At 39.6% G+C, this 20,590-nt stretch overlaps 2 protein-coding genes across 3 annotated transcripts in view; both read right to left on the reverse strand.

Annotated features, from left to right (window-relative positions):
• antkmt (adenine nucleotide translocase lysine methyltransferase) overlaps window positions 1-18,003 on the reverse strand; it is a 47,310-nt gene extending 29,307 nt beyond the window's left edge. Inside the window, exons 1-2 of one of the 2 annotated variants that reach the window (XM_020051239.2) lie at window positions 17,905-17,993; window positions 13,152-13,216 (exon numbers count right to left, since the gene is read on the reverse strand). In XM_020051239.2, the coding sequence (XP_019906798.1) occupies window positions 13,152-13,204 (53 nt within the window). In that variant the 5' untranslated portion in view covers window positions 13,205-13,216; window positions 17,905-17,993. Of the gene's footprint in view, window positions 1-13,151; window positions 13,217-17,904 lie in introns of both variants that reach the window. The other variant, XM_010864989.3, reaches the window with a different exon arrangement.
• Window positions 2,376-8,332, reverse strand: LOC117595255. Its single transcript, XM_034295288.1, has 2 exons — window positions 7,809-8,332; window positions 2,376-5,168 (listed from the first exon to the last, which is right to left on the reverse strand). Exon 2 carries the CDS (start codon window positions 4,511-4,513, stop codon window positions 3,197-3,199), a length of 1,317 nt encoding a protein of 438 aa, XP_034151179.1. The 5' UTR covers window positions 4,514-5,168; window positions 7,809-8,332; the 3' UTR covers window positions 2,376-3,196.
• Window positions 18,004-20,590: the final 2,587 nt, after the last annotated feature.

The raw sequence follows: 20,590 nt of genomic DNA on the forward strand, positions 1-20,590 counted from the left end.
ACTCAAACGTTTTGTTGCAAATAATCAACTGGGGTGCAAAAAATGCATGGAGAAGAAAATATGCAAATTAATTAATCATTCAAATTTATTTATAAAGCCCTTTTTACATCAACAGTTGTCACAAAGTGCTTTTACAAAACACCTGGCCCCAAGGAGCAAACAACAGTAGTGTTGAATTTCAGAGGGGTGGCCGGTCCTCTTCTGGCTGTGCCGGGTGAACATATTAAGATTACAAATTGTAATAATTAATAAATGCATGTGGGCTGAGTCTATTTAAACTTAGTCCAGGTCAGAAGCATGACCAGATGGACAAAGACAGGGACAACATAGGGGAGGGGGGAGATGTCAGTTCAGCAGCAGCTGAAATCATCAGGTATTGTCTTGATCTGCAACACAACCAGGTGGACTTTGGACAGGGACAGCAACGGTTCTTTCAAGCCTGGTACTCCTCAGGTATGGGCCAAGACCTCATGTCCTCCTAGGTTAAAACTGCAGGAGATAGGGAACATTTTAAAAATGCATTCCTTAGATCTACAAGGATTGGTAGTGGAGAAGGAGAACTGACCCTACTCCCCAAGCATAATAATATAGCAGCATAAGACCTTGGGGCTGAGACAGGGGGGGCAGTGACACTGTGGCCCTATCCGGGGGAGGCCCTGGACAGGGCCCAAAAGGCAGGAAATCAATCCACCCACATTGCCAAGCATCAACCAAAGGGACACCCACCAACCGCAACTACCTTGAAAGAGGGCAGAGTATTGCCAGCAGAGTACAGCCCAATTGCACAAGTGTGCAACTGAGAGACAACAACAAGCCTGTGACTTCACCGTCGAATGGCATTGGAGGGAGGGCATTCCAGTGGCGATGAGAGCACACCTGGCGTGACAGCAAGGGTGGACAGTATCAAGCCTTTCTGGTCACCTTCACGCTCCTGGGCCAGACACTTGAAAATTTGCACTGAGTTTGTATTTCTAACCTTAATTAGCATCCAGCAGTTTGTTTATAATTCTATGTACATTTAAAAGGCCTGCATCTTGCGATCTAAGGTTACTTGTAGGTATGTATGGCTGGATAATTTCAGCAAGGTAAGTAGGAGCAAGTCCATGTATTGATTTATAGGTTAACAATAAAACCTTAAAACCAGCCCTAACCCTAACAGGCAGCCAGTGTAAAGAGGCTAGTACTTTTTGTTCTAATTAGGATTCTAGCAGCCGTGTGCAGCACTAATTGAAGTTAATTTATTGATTTATCAGGGTAACCGAAAAGATGAGCATTGCAGTAATCTAATCTAGAAGTAACAAAAGCATGGATTTGTTTTTCTGCATACATTTTTGATAGAATGTTTCAGATTTTTGCAGTGTTTCGAAGATGAAAATAAACAACTCTTGAGACATATTTTATATGTTCATCAATCAGGTCATCATCAGGGTCAAGGGTAATGCTGAGGTTTCTTCAGGGTTCGTAAACCTTTTCCAAGGTCAAATTCAAGCACTTTCAAGGTCTTTTTTAAAGCTTTTTCCAGCACCTTACATCACTGTGAATTACATACCAATACATAGTCAAATTTATTATCTAGTGTTTATATCACATTAATAGAGATAAACGCTATAAACAGCCAAAATTGTGTTTCGAAATAGCAGAAGGATCAGATATTTGTAAAAACAATATGCTCTGTGCACAACCGTATGGACGAAGTTCCGCTTTAGCCAGATATTGGCATATCATTTTCCGGTTTACTTAAGGCGATCACCCGCATCGCCCAAAATTTAAGTTTTTAGTAGATGTCTCCAAGACCTGCCTAAAATAAGCATTAGTGATGTCCATCGAATTGTTGATGCCTTGTCCCCTGCTCCAATAAGCAAGCGGAACAAGGGATTCAAACTCTACGTATCGAGTTATCTGCACAACTACGAGGGTAAGTAGTTTACTGTGGTGTGCCGGCCGGCTATCGGCTAAGGTAGTTAGCGACGTGTTCCTTTTTAGTGTAGTATTGGCATAGAACGCATAAAAATTCACCCTAGCCTCAAAAACAATTGAAACGACTGGCATAGGAAGTCAACATCTGGTCCTATAAGGTATTAATTGCGCTTAAACCTGCGTTACGTGGAAGTATATTAAGAAAATAGCCTTTTCTGACTATTTCTAGTCTAGCGTTTGAAGTTATTGAATGGCGCAAGCCACATTTTATTAAAAAGAGGACATTCTCCTGATTAAAATGATGCCCCACTTGTACCTTGAAACTTAAATGAGTCACATACATTATATTTCTTTTTTCCCCGTACAACAGCAACACTCATCTTGTTGTGAGTTTAGGTGTTTACTAATGCGGATGAGTATTAGTAAGTAAACCGGAAACTGCAATACCGACTTCTAGACAAAAGCGGAAGTTTGTCACTACGCTGGTGCACAGAGTCTATTACCCCAAACAAAATGACTCTACAGGTTTACTTCACTTTCAATTAATTTATTTAAAATACAAAAATGCAAACATTCGTCTTTGAGGTAGTTAGTCAATCAGATTCACCTCATTGACCTTTTTAACAATATTGTGCAAATCAAAACAACTTGAGTTGTCAAACACAGAATTAACAACACAAAATAGTGCTAAAGTATGCGGCCAAAAGTGCTACATGTGCTTTTTACAGATTAGGCCAAAAGTTGCACTTTATGTATATGGTATATAACCTCAAGTGCATATTTAACTTAATTTAACAATCAACTCAACAAGATGTGTAAATGTAAACAAAATCAACTTAAAGTTGACTTTGGTGGACATTATCCTGTAACAATTTTTATAAATAAATACACCAAACAACACAAAATACTGCAAAACTAAACAAATCCACTTAATTGGCCTTTATCACTCTGTTAAATAAAACAAAACAAAAAACTGCACTAAACACCAAACATTGCACGTTAAGGCCATATAATACATTAAGGACCTATTAAGGAGTGTCTTTGAGCTCCTTCAGCTTGTCGTTTAGCTGTTTTTCTACAGCCTCCAGACTTTTTTGTTTTTCTTTTGCAGCTCTGCGAAGACCATTTGATTTCGAGATAAAGCTGAGTTTTCCAAACGATTCACCTTTCTCTGCATTACTATCTGCAGATTTCAGAAGGACCCTTATGTCCTCCTCCATTCTCTTCTTTTTGGCCTTGATCTCAGCTTTCTCTTCTGAGCAGTCTGCTGATCTTTTTTTCAATGTTTTTGGTCATCCAGATAATTGTGGTATTTCTGCCTGGTAGCAGCTGCAGAGAGGAGTAGCTCCTTCGTGTAGACTATGTTGAGCAGCCCTCCAATATGATTTACATGGTCATGAATGATCCGCTGAGCAATAAGAGAATCCTCTTTCAGGTTATCCACCATTACCTCTTTGTTAACAGAAAACCCTCTCTCAACAGAGGCTTGACCATGGGAGAGGACCAGGACAAGTTTTACTACCTCCCAGAGATGGCGAAACTCTACCTTGTTTGATAAATGTTCATGGTAGAATTCATCCAACCTTCCCATCTGTGGGTTGAAATTCCTAAATGAATCTGACGCACACATCAGATTGTGGTCATAAAATTGCCCAAACTCCCTCAGAATGTCATCACAGCTTTGTTCTTCAATGCGGCCAGATTCCACGAGGAGTCGTAAAACAGTGTTGAGTTTTCTGACACTTGTCTCTTTGTTTTTGAGGAGCACCCTTGGATCAAGGACAGACAGGCCTCTAACAAGCGGATATTTAAGTGGTGCCTTTTCAAACAGTTTAGACACCATCTTCAGTAAAAACAGCTTGCAGTTCTGTCTGAACTCCAGGCTCAGCTTCTCAGAGGAGTTTTGTTTCATGTGCTCTTCTAGGGCTCGCTCTGTGACAAATCCGATTCTCATTTTGGTGACATCAATGCGGTTGACTGAGTTAGCATAATCAACTTGAAAACATTTTACAGGGGTAGTTGCATCCTTCATGACACTGGGCTTGACAAACTTCTCCATTAGACCCTTCAGCATATTTGTGAGATCACCGCACATAAACCGCAACATGGGTTTGTGCATCTGGTACAACTTCAAAAATGGTGTGATTTCCTTAGCTACCAATACTAAGAATTTCAGCTTTGCTGGGAAGAGGGCATCTTGCACAATCTTCTCAGCCGTCTTGAAAGACTTTGTAAGTGATTCTGTAACGGTTTTCATTTTAGCAGCACTAATGTACATTTTCAGAGAGGGACAAATCTGAAGGGCACGCTCAGCCACCTCCACATTTTCCAGCCACCGATGACTACAGAAGTCAAGAGGGAAGGATGTGCAACCAGTGACTTCTGTGTAGTCCTCCCTACGAGCTGGAACATCCTTGAATAGCCATTTAAGGTTTGTCAGAGCATTTCCCAGCTCCCAGTCTGTGGATGCACACCCTGCTCTGAAGCATATACTTAACATTAGTATATGCAATCCATAACTTCCAACATTTAACATTTTCTTGCCTGTTTGTTTGTCAATGTTCTGCTGGGCTAGTGAAATTAACATTTGGGCCATCCATTGACAGCTGAATCAGGTTCTGAAAGCCTATATCTGAACACACTTTTTCAACCTTCTCATGCATTTGTTCTGCAGTGTGATGACCCATGAAAAATTATGTTAGGTACCTTGAGTTCACTTGGTTATCATTCCAAAATCGTATGTGCATGTCAAGCTGGCTTTTGTCAATTTCCCTATTTAGACTTTCATCAAACAGAAATACATATTCAGACTCTTTCTTGGCTTTGGCCTTCATTAGGGAAGAGAAATGAGGAGCAATCCCAAATGTCGTGAGGTATGCTGCTTTTCTCTCCCCACAAGTAAACTGCTTTGCAATGTCACTGTCAGGAAACATGGTTCTGAAAACATCTGCTGCATTCTCACATGATAAGAATAGTGGCTGTTGCCCAGCATATTTCTGCTTGAAGTGTTGGATTAGAGCTCACAAATGATTTTATGATGCTTGTAGTCTTGCTGGTTGCCTGATGTGGATTAGAAGACTGGACTGCAGGAGTGGATGTGGATGTTAGAGGAGCTACTCCACCGGCTGCTTCCACTGTACTGTCCCTGCTGGTTGTATGGATGGATGTAGCTGTGCTTTTCTGCCCAAAAAAATCGCTTACTACTGGACCTGGATTCAGATGACTTCGCATCAGGTCTTGATGCTTTTTTCCTAAATAATAACAAAAATAGGAAATAATTTTTTACAAATTATTAATTATGTTTTATCAATACAATTATTAGTAAGATGCTGAAAATGATAGTTATAAGTTAACTATATTGCTGTATACATCCAGAATTATCACCTTTAAAATGTTTAATCTCTTCATGGTTCATAACATTACATCTAGTAAGACAGCTATGGAGAGTGGCACTGATGGGGAGGATTTGAGTAAATTACATGCAGCTGAATCATTCTGTGTCAAATTAGACCAAATCCAGGAAAACAGTTGCTGCACCCTAGATTTTGCTCAAAGTTTATGCTACCCTTCAGTCTTTTCACACTTTTTTTCCAAATCTAGGGCAAATCTACATAAACTTGTCTTCCACCCTACAAAGTTTGGGCTACCTATGAATTATACTTTTGATTATATTAGTCCAAATATTGCTTCACAGATAGTGATTTCCAGGCTGTAAAACTAAAGCAATTTCAAGGGTTGAAAATATAAAGACAGGATTTGAACAGAAATACAGGCCTTGGTTTTGGGACACATTCTTATAGACAAAATTTGAACATAATCTGAGATAGTGCAACAACAACCTGTAATTCCATTTTAACCCAGAAGACGCAGATAGTGCACAGCAGTGATGCGCGGGTTGATCCAAAATTGCGAGTCATCCAAAAATATTTTTAATGATATTCGGGTCACGGTCGGTCGGGTCATTTGAAATAAAGATGCCAATTTAACCTTTGTAATTTATATAGTACTAGACACAATTTTCTATGAAATACATAGGCCTACGCTTAATATTGGCTGAATAACTTGCGCAAAGATGACGCACAAGCTCATCTGCAGGTAGAGAATAAGCTATCTTTCCCGTCCAGATCCAATTCTGCCACATTTTTTAATTACTATTATTTTAAGTTAACATTATACAATACGTCAGTGGCGTAGGTTTGATTTTGAAATTGGTGGGGATCATCAATATATAAATAAACATATTTTAAGTTTTGATCAAAATTATTGCTAGGGATATATCAGTGTCACTGGATATTGTTAGGGACACGTCCCTAGCGTCCCTATAAATTCTATGCCCCTGCAATTCGTAGACCGACACCACAAAGCTAGTTGGGGATAAATTCTTTAAAATTGGGGAATCCGTTATGGACATGAGTGCTCTGAAAGCGGCACTAAAAGACTGCTTTAAAATTTTCACAGAGACCTAAAAACAGAAAGCACAAAGCCTTTCTTTAAAGCAAATTTTGTTTTGTATTAATTGTATCTTAATTTTAGTAATTTTTTCATCAACTAATTGCCTGGATTTCATAAGAAGTAAAATGAGGAACTCTTTTCCAAAACACGATTAATCCATTTCAATAGTTTTCAGAAAAATGAAATTTTTTACCTGGACTCACACATTTAGTGAATATTTAATATATCCTGTTAAAAATTTTTTTGCTCAGTCTGAACATGTTGAACTATGATTATTAAATCAAACAACAATATTGTTGATGATAAATTCAAATATTTTTTTTCCTTTTCAAAACGCTATAAATCCATCAATTTCCCTCCCAAAACGCTATAAATCCATCAATTTTTATAAATTTGAAAAAAAAAATTATGTTGTCTTTTTAAAAAAGTATTTTGTCTTTTATTTGTCGTGTTTGCATTTATGAGGAAAAAACAAAGTTACGATTCCATATAAGGTATATTTCAGCACTTCGGGAATGGACAGCGACTCTAAAGTAGCACGTAGAACGCCTGTTCATGTTAAGTGAATTTGACGCTACAATGGTGAGCATTTACTACTTTTAAAAAATGCGGGTCGGGTACAATATTTAATTCTTTTTTTGCGGTCCGAGTTGCGGGCGGGTTAGTTGAAAACGTCGGTCGGGTGCGGGTTGTTTATATATTGACCCGCGCATCAGGGACCTGCCTGATAAATAGGCTATATTAATTTAATGGAAAATAAAAAGTTTATTTCACTGGCAAGACATACATTTATCTGCTGTAAAAGAGCAGTGAAATATTGCATAAGCCTAACCCATCCTCAAACTTACAGTAGGCTACTTGTATGACACTCAATCTGACAAGATTTCTGTTCAGCAATCAACAAGTTTTTATGCACTGGGCTTACGTTTGCAGGAAGTTAACGTTACAGTTACTGTGCTGTAACTTTTGCTAAGTTCACTGCATATTGCACAAATGAATGTGCTATAACGGACATGCAATACTAACATTACGTCATTATCACACCAAGTAGCCTACTCTCACTAATGGCCCTTTCAGACAGGACACGGAATGCACCGCGCTATGAAACATTTATTTCAATGGCTTGCACGACTAAAGAAAGCGAATGCACGCAGCGGGCAAAGTTAAAAATAGCTGAACTTTTGGCATTGTGCTCTGTGACGATTAACTGCGCGGCCAATAGAAACGGGGCATCCAAACATGCACGTAAATCAAAATGAAAACACCATGAAAATAAAAAAAATCAGCGGCCAGCGCAGCACATTCTGGTCCTGTCTGAAAGACCTGTTAGCCTGCGAATTCCTAGCTAGCAGTTACTAGCGTAAACAAATAGGCGCTAACGTGTACAGTAGGCTAACGTACTTCAGGCTTAACGCTACTTGAAACATCTTATGACTTACCTTTCATGTGACTTGAGAGAGCAGACTCGCCCACTGTGAAAAGCTGCACGTCTTTTTTGCAGACTTTACAAGCGGCAACTCATGGTGTTTGCCCCCGTTTATATTTGGCATCTTCCAGCCAACGTTCATTAAAACGACAACCTCCCGGCATGGTGCAGTAGTGGTTTCATGGGGGCGGAGTGACACAAGGAATAGACTGGCAGATCGCAGTCACACATGCACAAGCGAGCACAGCAGGTTTCATTTTACGATCTCCAACATTTTATTTCTCCATTTAAATAACAAACTATTCATGCAGATTAGGTATTGGTTGTGAAATAAATACAGTTACAATTTCAAGCATTTTAAAGCACTTTATCCAAAATGTAAGCACTTTTATAACCTTGAAAACACATCATCAAAATTCAAACACTTTCAAGAATTTCAAGCACCCGTACGAACCCTGTTTCTTAAAAATTTGGAGATACGACAATGCAGCCGGCGAGGTTCACAGTGAGATCTGACAAAAAAGCTCTTTGTTTTGGGTCCTAAAATTTGTATTTCTGTTTTTCTTGAGTTTAAAAGCAAGAAGTTCTCCGTCATCCACATCCTAATATCTGAAACCCATGCTTCCAAAGTAGCAAATTTTGGGGCTTCTCCATGCTTCATTGAAATATATAACTGTGTCATCAGTGGAAATAGACATTGTGATTCTGGATTACATCACCCAGAGGCAGCATATATAGGGAGAACAATAATGGGCCCAGAACTGAGCCTTGAGGAACATCAAAACATACCTTTGATTTGTCAGAGGATATGCCATACACACATAGGAACTGATATCTTTCTGATAAATAAGATTTAAACCAGGCTAGAACATGTCCATGTAGCACAATATGGGTTTCCAGTCTCTCAAAGAGAAGGGAGTGATCAATAGTGTCAAAAGCAGCACTACGATCAAGAAGCAACAGGACGGATGTGGAACCTTTGTCTGAGGCCATTAGAAGGTCATTTGTTACCTTCACGGGTGCAGTCTCATTTACTATGATGGGTTTTGAAATCGGACTGGAGCATTTCATAAATGTTATTTGTCTTCAGGAAGGCATACAGTTGTTGGGAAACAAATTTTTCTAAGATTTTTGATAGGAGCGAGAGGTTCGATATTGGTCTGTAATAGTTTTTTTTCACCTCAATCAGGTTGGAGAAATAAGCTGATCCAGCAGATGTGAGTGCTTTTCGGTATTGTAGTGTACTGTCTATCCAGGGTAGTCTGAATACTTCCAACTTGGTGGAGCGCCACTTTCGCTCCAATTTTCTGGAGGCCTGCTTGACTGCTCTAGTATTGTCTGTGTACCAGGGAGCAAATTTCTTGTTGCGTATTTCTTTTGTTTTAGTGGTGCAACCGTATCTGAAGTATTTTGCAGTGCTGAGTTTAGATCCTTGATTAGATCATTTGCAGATTTATTTACTCTGTCGTTGATGAGCGAGCTTGTAGGAATATCAAGAAATCTATTTGTAGTCTGAGAATTTTTAATTTGTGGAGCCAGTGGATTTATTGTTTTAACGGTAAATGTAATAAGACAGTGATCCGATGATCCGATAATATTAGATCTACAATTTCTCGTGGCAGGACTAAATCTAAGGTATGATTGTGGCAGTGTGTTGGACCTGAGACATATTGGATTAAACTAATTGAGTCAATTAAGGCTTTTTGAAGAGGATCATTGGACTTCTCCATAATGAATATTGAAATCGGCAAAAATCTTAATACTATCTGCCTTGACTACAAAGGTTAGACAAGAATTCTGGAAACTCATTGAGGAACATTGTGTATGGCCCGAGGGGCCTGTAAATGGGACATGCATTGGACAAGATTTTACTATGCGAATAGCATGTGTTATTATTTGAATAGTATTCGGTTAACCAAAATACAGGTTTTTAAAAACTACAAATACAGCATGATCGCTACTATATACCGCGCAAAGGAGTGGTGTAATTCCCATAAACATGGATTAATGGCTGTTCGGTTTACTAAAGAGCGAGCGCGCATGGAGGAAGCATTTCGGAAAACACACAAAACTCGGCTACAGAACGACAAGACAATGTTTATCAGCACATAACACTGAGTTTATTGGATGGAGGAGTCTAAAAAAGCTAGCTAGCTAAGCTAGCCAGCTACAGTGGGGAGAACAAGTATTTGATACACTGCTGATTTTGCAGGTTTTCCCACATACAAAGCCTGTAGAAGTATGTAATTTTTATCATAGGTACTCTTCAACTGTGAGTGACGGAATCTAAAAAGAAATCCAGAAAATCACATTGTATGATTTCTAAGTAATTAATTTGCATTTTATTGCATGACAGAAGTATTTGATACATCAGAAAAGCAGAATTTAATATTTGGTACAAAAACCTTTGTTTGCAATTACAGAGATCATACGTTTCCTGTAGTTCTTGACCAGGTTTGCACACACTGCAGCAGGGATTTTGGCCCACTCCTCCATACAGACCTTCTCCAGATCCTTCAGGTTTCGGGGTTGTCGCTGGGCAATGCAGAGTTTCAGCTCCTTCCAAAGATTTACGGAGCCACTCCTTAGTTGCCCTGGCTGTGTGTTTTAGGTCGTTGTCATGCTGGAAAACCCAGTCACGACCCATCTTCAATGCTCTTACTGAGGGAAGGAGGTTGTTGGCCAAGATCTTGCAATACATGGCCCCATCCATCCTCCCCTCAATATGGTGCAGTCATCCTGTCCCCTGTGCAGAAAAGCATGCCCAAAGAATGATGTTTCCACCTCCATGCTTCACGGTTGGGATGGTGTTCTTGGGGTTGTACTCATCCTTCTTCTTCCTCCAAACATGGCAAGTGGAGTTTAGACCAAAAAGCTCTATTTTTGTCTCATCAGACCACATGACCTTCTCCCATTCCTCCTCTGGAATCATCGAGATGGTCATTGGCAAACTTCAGACGAGCCTGGACATGCGCTGGCTTGAGCAGGGGGACCATGCGTGCACTGCAAGATTTTAATCCATGGAACCCCAGACCGAGGGAGATTGACCATAATCTTGAACTTCTTCCATTTTCTAATTATTGCACCAACAGTTGTTGCCTTCTCACCAAGCTCCTTGCCTATTGTCCTGTAGCCTATCCCAGCCTTGTGCAGGCATACAATTTTATCCCTGATGTCCTTACACAGCTCTCTGGTCTTGGCCATTGTGGAGAGGTTGGAGTCTGTTTGATTGAGTGTGTGGACAGGTGTCTTTTATACAGGTAACGAGTTCAAACAGGTGCAGTTATACAGGTAATGTCGATTTACCGGTCAATCTACGTTCCTACTCTCACCTATGGTCATGAGCTTTGGGTCATGACCGAAAGGACAAGATCCCGGATACAGGCGGCCGAAATGAGCTTTCTCCGCAGGGTGGCCGGGCGATCCCTTAGAGATAGGGTGAGAAGCTCGGTCACCCGGGAGGAGCTCAGAGTAGAGCCGCTGCTCCTCCACATCGAGAGGGGTCAGCTGAGGTGGCTTGGGCATCTTTTTCGGATGCCTCCGGAACGCCTTCCTGGGAAGGTGTTCCGGTCCCGTCCCACCGGGAGGAGACCCCGGGGAAGACCTAGGACACGCTGGAGGGACTATGTCTCCCGGCTGGCCTGGGAACGCCTCGGTGTCCCCCCGGAAGAGCTGGAGGAAGTGTCTGGGGAGAGGGAAGTCTGGGCATCCCTGCTTAGACTGCTGCCCCCGCGACCCGGCCCCGGATAAGCAGAAGAAGATGGTATGGTATGGTATGGTATGGAGAACAGGAGGGCTTCTTAAAGAAAAACTAACAGGTGTTTGAAAGCTGGAATTCTTACTGGTTGGTAGGTGATCAAATACTTGTCACGCAATAAAATGCTAAATAATTATTTAAAAATCATACAATGTGATTTTCTGGATTTTTGTCTCTCACTGTTGAAGTGTACCTATGATAATAATTACAGACCTCTACATGCTTTGTAAATAGGAAAACCTGCAAAATCGGCAGTGTATCAAATACTTGTTCTCCCCACTCTAACTGGGTGATGGGATGAGGAACAGGTGTGTGTAGTAGTGGAGAGTCTGGGGTGTTTCGTGAATGCGGTGCTAGCAGCTGGAAGAATGGACAGTGGTGGCTAATAGACCGGAGACAGGGAGCAATGTAGTTGAGCTTCCCCAGGGAGAGGCGTCACCACAGGAGGCACAGTAACAGTGTAGGCTACTGTAAATCATCCTTTGATCATCCTTTTACTCTGCTAATCAAATTCACAAATCAAATTCATTGAATAATACAAGAGAGACTTGGAAAGAGGCTACATATCCTTGGATCTATCAATTTTATTTCTACGAATAGGCTGTAGCCTATGTGTTATTCATTTCAATTTTTAGTGTTTAACAAGCAACCTTGTTTAAGGTCTATGTAAGGCTATTCATGCGGATGTCCTTTGATTGTTGCAAACTCGTTGATAATGTATTTTATTTTCATGAAAATTTGATGAAAACTAAACTGTAATGGATTTATTTTGAATAATTTAAGTGTTGGGTAATTAAAATGTTGTACATTGATAGGGACTAATAAATAAATGAAAATACTATAGCCTGTGTTCTTAGAAATAATCACTCTATGTATTTTTTTTTATTCATTTCTTTTGTATGATAAGACCTTCAATACAAATCCATTCTTGTATTTTTTCAAATTCATTAACTATTTAAAACAAACAAATTCTGTAATTCATCTCATCTCATTTTCATCCGCTTATCCGGTATCGGGTCGCGGGGGCAGCAGCTCCAGCAGGGGACCCCAAACTTCCCTTTCCTGAGCCACATTTGCCAGCTCTGACTGGGGGATCCCGAGGCGTTCCCAGGCCAGTGTCGAAATATAATCTCTCCACCTAATCCTGGGCCTACCCCGAGGTCTCCCAGCTGGACGTGCTTGGAACACCTCCCTAGGGAGACGGCCTGGGGGCATCCTTACCAGATGTCCAAACCACCTCAACTGGCTCCTTTCAATGCAAAGGAGCAGCAGCTCTACTCCGAGTTCCTCACGGATGGCTGAGCTTCTCACCCATCTCATTCTGTAATTCATTATTTTTTTTAACTATTCTATATAGTTTGATGACGAACCTGTACATAAACTGATGTTCTGGCTGGATGTTGATGCTGCGGAGGAGAATGTGTATGCTAATAGGGCCCGATTTGTATGCTTAATGACGAGAAACAGTGTACGGCTCTGGCTGACACTGTTGGTCTGAAAGGCCTCGCGGTTCTTTGTTAAAAAAGGTAATGTCAATTAGGTTTTTGAATTGTAGTAATACAATACAGATAATTAATTTGGAAAGAATAAGAGGTGTACCTTTCAGAAGAGAGGTAAAGGAACACAGCACACTGGTCATATCTCATGGTCATATGGATAGTGAGCTATTAAAAAAGGATTGTAAAGAATGTCAGTGCACAAAATGTAAGTGGTTTTAGAGGTACATGTCATCTGAATAGGAAGCTACTGAAAAAAGTTAGTAAATTAGGTAAGAGTTGTAATAACAAAATGGTAGATTTGGAAAAAAAGAGGTGTACCTTCTAGAGGAAAGGTAAAGAACACACCACATTTGTTTGTAGATTTGTAGCTCATATGGATAGTGAGCTATTAAAAAATAGTGGTAGAGATCAAAGGACAAAAAATGCTAAAATTACTGAAAATGAATACGACCAATCCATGGACTGTACTCTAGAAAAGGTCAGCGACAAAAATAAATGTGGTTTCAGAAGTACATGTCTTCTTGATAGGAAGTTATTAAAAAAGTTAATCTATGTTTGATAACAGAGCTGTATTGATAAAACTATTTTTAACAAACTACAGAGAATTTACTTATAGGTCAATTATAGGAAATATAAGAGGTGTACTTTTGAGAAGTTAGGTAGAGGAACACACCACTCTTTGTTTGTAGCTCTCCATCTCATATGGATAATAAGCTATTAAAAAGGAATTGCATAGATTAATATACAATTGTTTTTTAGAGGTACGTGTCACCTGGATAGGAACTTACTGTAAAACACATCTATATGTCAAGAGTTGTAATAAGTTGTAATCTTTACAAAATAAAGATAAATAATGGGGAAAATGATAGGTTTAAGGAAAGGTGTCAATGGCAGGGCAGAAGGGCCTTTGTAAGGAAAGGTAAAGGAACATAGCAAACTTTACTGTACATCACTAGTCCATATGGGCAGGCAAGTGCACAGGCAGGTGCAAAAGGGGGCAACGGCCCCTGACCCTCTGCCCTGCCATTGACCAAGTGCCCTTCTGTCTGGATGTTTTATTTTAAGAAAATCATATATTTCTAAACATGACCAGAGTACGTAGTAACATGACAAATAGGCACCCAAGTGAAAAACAGAACACCCCTCTCCTTACAAATGGTTTTGTAACTTACAGCGTGTCCTGTGTTTAATGCACTGCCCACTGGCTGGTTACCTCATTATATCAGTTATCAACATATGAGCAGCCAGCTAACTAACATACAACATGCTCTCACCAGTAAACCAGTGTGTGAACCAATTCTTCTTGGCTGTTTTAGCCCTCCCTGTCTGACAAAGTCTAAAGTTAATTCCCTAAAAACTGAAAGAGATACAATTAATATTTAAAATAATCGCTGGCTACCTAGCTAGTCACCTTAAGCTTTACTGGTGCTAGTTCGGAATGTATTGCTCAGCAGCAATAGTGCATTGCTACAGTAGCTACATTAACTTAAATCTATAACGTTACTATGCTCATCTGGATCACATCCTTTTGGTAGGCAGACATTTGTATTCAGAAATGAATATACCATCAGTTAATATATTTATCAGCTCAGGAGGTCTGTTCATCCTTTCTATAGTCTCATTAGACAAATATACTGATTCTGGCTGCTGTACATAATGCTTTTCATTATGGCATATTTGCAAATGTAACCATGAATACAATTCAATCTGGCTCAATTTCTGTTTTTTGCAGATATTAAAAGCACTCCAACCCTCTAATAAACATCTTACACTTGATCCAAAGTACATCATTATTACAGACCTTATCAGTAACTGTGCTTTTCTGGCCAACAAATAGAATTTGACAAACACATTTTACATCTAATAAAAATATGCGCAGCTCTCCATTTAACTTCACAATCCCTATTTGAGTCTTGAACCAAACATTTTGCCCACCCCTGGTTTAGGCTGTTATTCAAACCATGGTGCTGTGCTTTAGTGACCCTATTGGGACTCCTCTGCTCTTTTTGATGGTTGCAGTGCAAACATGCTGGAGGTTTTGGTCAGGTTCAAACCATACGCGTGCAGGGCTTTGCCCAGTTTCCTGTCCTGGAAGCTCATTGATTGTTGCTTACTTGATAACTTGTTCTAGGTGTCTCCGTTAATAAAGACCAAAATATACTTGACATTGTGTATGGTTTTTCATTGTAATATGCAATAAAGTGGTACATCAGAAAGGAAGCACAGCTAACTTATTGGAAAATAGTATATAAAAGGAATACTTATTGTTGTTATGCATTAAAAAGCTTGGTTATGTCTCCTGCGAGTGTAGGTATTTATTTTTTTAATTACATATTTTTCTAATTGCCGTGCATACCCTTTCTTGGGTTTGGCCCCTGCCCCTCCAGAGGTCTGTGCACGGGCTATTACCGCTATTACAAAATACTGTTCAGAATGAAAAATGTAAGTACAAGGAAAAACAGCAATTATAAGGGGGTACTGGGACAAGGGAGTTCAATGAGCAAAGTATAAATTGATTTAGAGCTAAAATGTCCCTTGGATAATGGCATCGTCTGTAAAATGATTTAGGCTTAGCCTATTTGTGTTTTATATAATGTTTAGTCTAAACAAATAACACTTTTTATAACTGTAAATATGGAGAAATAAAATTGAAATCTCTAAACAATGATTTCTGCCCAAGGCACATTTAAGACGATCCCTTAACCTCATCTACTTAATATTCCTCCATTGTAAGTAATGTAAAATCTTTTTTTGAAAACGTAACGAAACCGACAAACCAAAGAGTGTACCTTGATCTCTACCTTCACCTGATTCTATATATTTTGCTGTCGTCTTTGTATGATGTTTTTGGGGAGCGCTACTAACAAGCAACTCTGAATATCAAATATAAAACCACATTTACCCCACTTTCGGTGAAGTTTGCTTTATATTCAAGATTCGGACTTTGAATGTCAATACCTCATCAACCAAAGCTACCAGAAAGAAAGCAATGACATATTCTGAACCTGCTGGCGACAGTGAACAATCAACACTCCTTGTTTTTCCATTTCTGTTTCATATTAATCTTTCAGAGTCAAAAAGAACATGAAAAACTGCTTTCCTAGGATGCAAGGGTTAAGGCACCGTCTTATAAGTGCACCATTATATGGTCATGTTGATAAAAAAACGTCAGTTGCTTATGTAAATGTCAATAGCTTGTCTCAAAATTACGAACCAATATAGATTCAGGGACAACTGCTTATTTCCCAAATTGAAGTATTTCCAAAATAAAGGAAATAAATGTCGATGGTAGAGCAGCTGTCCCTGAAGCTATATCAGTTCCATGTTACTTCCATATAGGTTTTAGTGGGTCTGAGCATTTGAACAAAATTCATGAAAAATATATAAATATTTAATAATGTCCTACATTGGAAAATTGGAAAACAAAAGGATGTTGATGGTAGAGCAGCTCATCCTGAAGCTATATCAGTTTATTTTTTTTCCCATATAAAGTATATTGGGTCCAAGGTATTGAACAGAATTCATGAACATAATTCAGAATTCATGCTTTTTAAACTAATAATAATGTCCAAAATGGAGAAATATACAATCTCAAGGGTATTGATGGTAGAGCAGGTGTCTCTGTATCTATATCAGTTGATTATTTCCATATACGTTTTATTGGGTCCGAGCTATTGAACAGAATTCATGAAAAGTTGCTTTATAAACTAGTTATAACGTCCAAAATGGAAAAATAGCTAATCTAAATTATAGAGTAGCTGTCCCTGAAGCTATATCAGTTGATTATTTCCACCTACGTTTTATTGGGTCCGAGCTATCGAACAGAATTATTGAAAAATAGATTTATAAACTAGTAATAATGTCCAAAATGGAAAAAAGGCCAATCTAAAGGATGCTGATGGTAGAGCAGGTCTCCCTGAAGCTACATCAGTTAGTTATTTCAACAGATGTTTTATTGGGTCAGAGCTATTGAGATTTCTCTGAAATAAAATGTTTTAATTAATAATAAATAATTTCCTTAATTATAAGACTGAATGATGTTCATGGTAGGGCAGTTGTCCCCGATGGTCTATTATAAAAGTTACCTTGGGTCTCAAGTACTGACCTTTATTTTAATAACAGACAATCAAAGTATTTTTACCTTAACTTTTTTATAATGCAAAACAATAACCATGTAAATGTTATGGCACCGAATTCTGAGCACTTTATAGTTGCTTTGATTGGTTTATTTTATTATTGTTTGCAATGCAATTGGCGTTTGTCAGGAAAACTAAATTCAATATACACGTTCAACACGCTCCCTTAACAGAGAATACACGGAGAATCTGCCATATGTCTATATAGACATGACTGTAATGTCGTCTTTTAAAAATTGAACGCAACAGAGAAAACAGGGAGTGTTGATTGTTTCGCTATCGCCATCAGATTCGGAACATGTAATTGCTGTCTTTCTGGTAGGTTTCGTTGATGAGCTATTGACGATCAAATTCCGAATCTTGAATATAAATTAGAAAACTTCACCGCAGTATTTACCCCGGTACATAACCGGTATGTGTAAACATGCAATACGCAGGGCCCAACTGTAAAAGAGACCTTGGTCTCGGTCTGTCTTCTTGTTGACATAAAGGTCAAATAATAATTTTAAATAAAAATGTTTAAAACAACGTTCATTGTCTTTTGGAAATATGAATGAATGTAAAACTGCTTGACCTCGGTTTATACATTTTGGGTTAACCGTTTTTATTCGTTCTAACGACGTGGAACAAGCTACCTGGTTCAACTGAGGACATATGCTATACAGGAATTTGTTCTAATATGGGATAAGAGAAAATAACTTAGTAGTAATTTCTTACCTGTCAAGTGGCAACCTTGGAAAAGTACGTTTTCTCAGTGTCTGATCTAACTACCCGATATGACTGACGTACGGAGTTCCGTCCCCACGAACTGCGTAACACACATGCGCCTTCTCTCCGCAATTTCAGCACCGCAGTTACTGTTGCTATGCGTTGCTATGACTATTTTATTATTATTATTTATTAGAGATTTCAACAGCAGAAATAGTTGAACTTAAAAAACAACAACAATGGAACGTAAAAATAAAAAGACTACACGTAAATAAATACTAGTGGGAATAATGTTCATTTTTGTTTAAAATAACATGTGATTGAAAAAATGTACTGTCTGAGCTCTCCATTAAAATCAATATAGTGTAGTTTCTTTCCTGTGAAACTTCCCTCTGTGAATAGGATATTTGGCCATAATAATGATGAGATTAATCATATGCACACAAATCATCACATTCATTACAAATACTACATTTAACATCAATGACTTTCTTAATTTTTTTTAATATAGCTCTTTGATGGATAGCATTTATGGATGAGTTTAAAGGAAAGTCCCTTCACTTTATTGCTAAATACACTGAACAAAATTATGAATGCAACACTTTTGTTTTTGCCCCCATTTATCATGAGCACAGAGGCCTATTTCTTTCAAATATTGTTCACAAATCTGTGTTAGTGAGCACTTCTCCTTTGCCGAGATAATCCATCCACCTCACAGGTGTGACATATCAAGATGCTGGTTAGACTGCATGATTATTGCACAGGTGTGCCTTAGGCTGGCCACAATAAAAGGCGACTCTAAAATGTTCAGTTTCACTGTATTGTGGGGGGGGGGGGGGGGGTCCGGGGAGGTCCAAAAACCAGTCAATATCTGGTGTGACCACCATTTGCCTCACGCAGTGCAACACATCTCCTTCGCATAAACTTGATCAGGTTGTTGATTGTGGCCTGTGATATGTTGGTCCACTACTCTTCAATGGCTGTGCGAAGTTGCTGGATATTGGCAGGACCTGGAACACGCTGTCGTATACGGCGATCCAGAGCATCCCAAACATGCTCAATGGGTGACATGTCCAGTGAGTATGTTGGCCATGCAAGTACTGGGATGTTTTCAGGCTCCAAGAATTGTGTACAGATCCTTGCCACATGGGGCCATGCATTATCATGCTGCAAGATGTGGTAATGGTCATGAATGAATGGCACAATAATTGGCCTCAGGATCTTGTCACTATATCTCTGTGCATTCAGAATGCCATCAATAAAATGCACCTGTGTTCGTTGTCCATAACATACGCCTGCCCTAACCATAATCCCACCTCCAATTTGGGCCACAACGTTGACATGAGCAAACCGCTCACCCACACAACGCCATACACGCTGTCTGCCATCTGCCATGTACAGTGAGAACCGGGATTAATCTGTGAAGAGAACACCTCTCCAAAGTGCCAGACGCCATCGAATGTGAGTATTTGCCCACTCAAGTCGGTGACGACGAACTGCAGTCAGGTCGAGACCCCGATGAGGACGACGAGCATGCAGACGAACTTACCTGAGACGGTTTCTGACAGTTTGTGCAGAAATTCTTTGGTTATGCAAACGGATTGTTGCAGCAGCTGTCCGGGTGGCTGGTCTCAGACAATCTTGGAGGTGAAGATGCTGGATGTGGAGGTCCTGGGCTGGTGTGGTTACACATGGTCTGCGGTTGTGAAGCCGGGTGGATGTACTGCCAAATTCTCTGAAACGCCTTTGGAGATGGATTATGGTAGAGAAATGAACATTCAATTCACGGACAACAGCTCTGGTGGACATTCCTGCAGTCAGCATGCCAATTGCACGTGCCCTCAAAACTTGCGACATCTGTGGCATTGTGCTGTGTGATGGAACTGCACATTTTAGAGTGGCCTTTTATAGACCCTGTGCACCAGCGTAGTGAGGAACTTCCGCTTTTGTCTAGAAGTCTGCATTGCAGTTTCCGGTTTACTTACTAATACTAATTCGCATTAGTAAACACCTAAACTCACAACAAGATGAGTAAGGCTGTTGTACAGAAAAAAAAGAAATATAATGTACGTGACTCATTTAAGTGGGGCATCATTTTAATCAGGAGAATGTCCTCTTTTTAATAAAATATGACTTGGGCCATTCAATGACTTCAAACGCTTGACTAGAAGGCGATCACCCCGCGTCGCCCAAAATTTCAGTTTTTAGTAGATGTCTCCAAGACCTGCCTAAAATAAGCATTAGTGATGTCCATCAAATTGTTGATGCCTGGCCCCCTGCTCCAACAAGCAAGCGGAACAAGGGATTCAAACTCTACGTATCGAGTTATCTGCACAACTACGAGGGTAAGTAGTTTACTGTGGTGTGCCGGCCGGCTATCGGCTAAGGTAGTTAGTGACGTGTTCCTTTTTAGTGTAGTATTGGCAGGACAATAGAACGCATAAAAATTCACCCTAGCCTCAAAAACGGCAAAAGAACGCTGGCTGAGCTGGAACGCTAGCGCATTCCCATAGCAAGTGAATTGAAACGTGTTGTGTCCTCTCTCTATTGTAATTTCATAATATTCATGTCCACTGGGTGGCACCGTTTGGTTACATGTTGAACTATGTGAGCGAAGAAGAAGGGAGAGTAAAAAGAAAAACAATGCTAAGCTACTGCTCGTGTCTGTCGGTTTTTTAATACATTTCTCCTTCAA

This window comes from Esox lucius, chromosome 11, assembly GCF_011004845.1.
Source record: "Esox lucius isolate fEsoLuc1 chromosome 11, fEsoLuc1.pri, whole genome shotgun sequence".
Classification (NCBI taxonomy): Eukaryota; Metazoa; Chordata; class Actinopteri; order Esociformes; family Esocidae; genus Esox; species Esox lucius.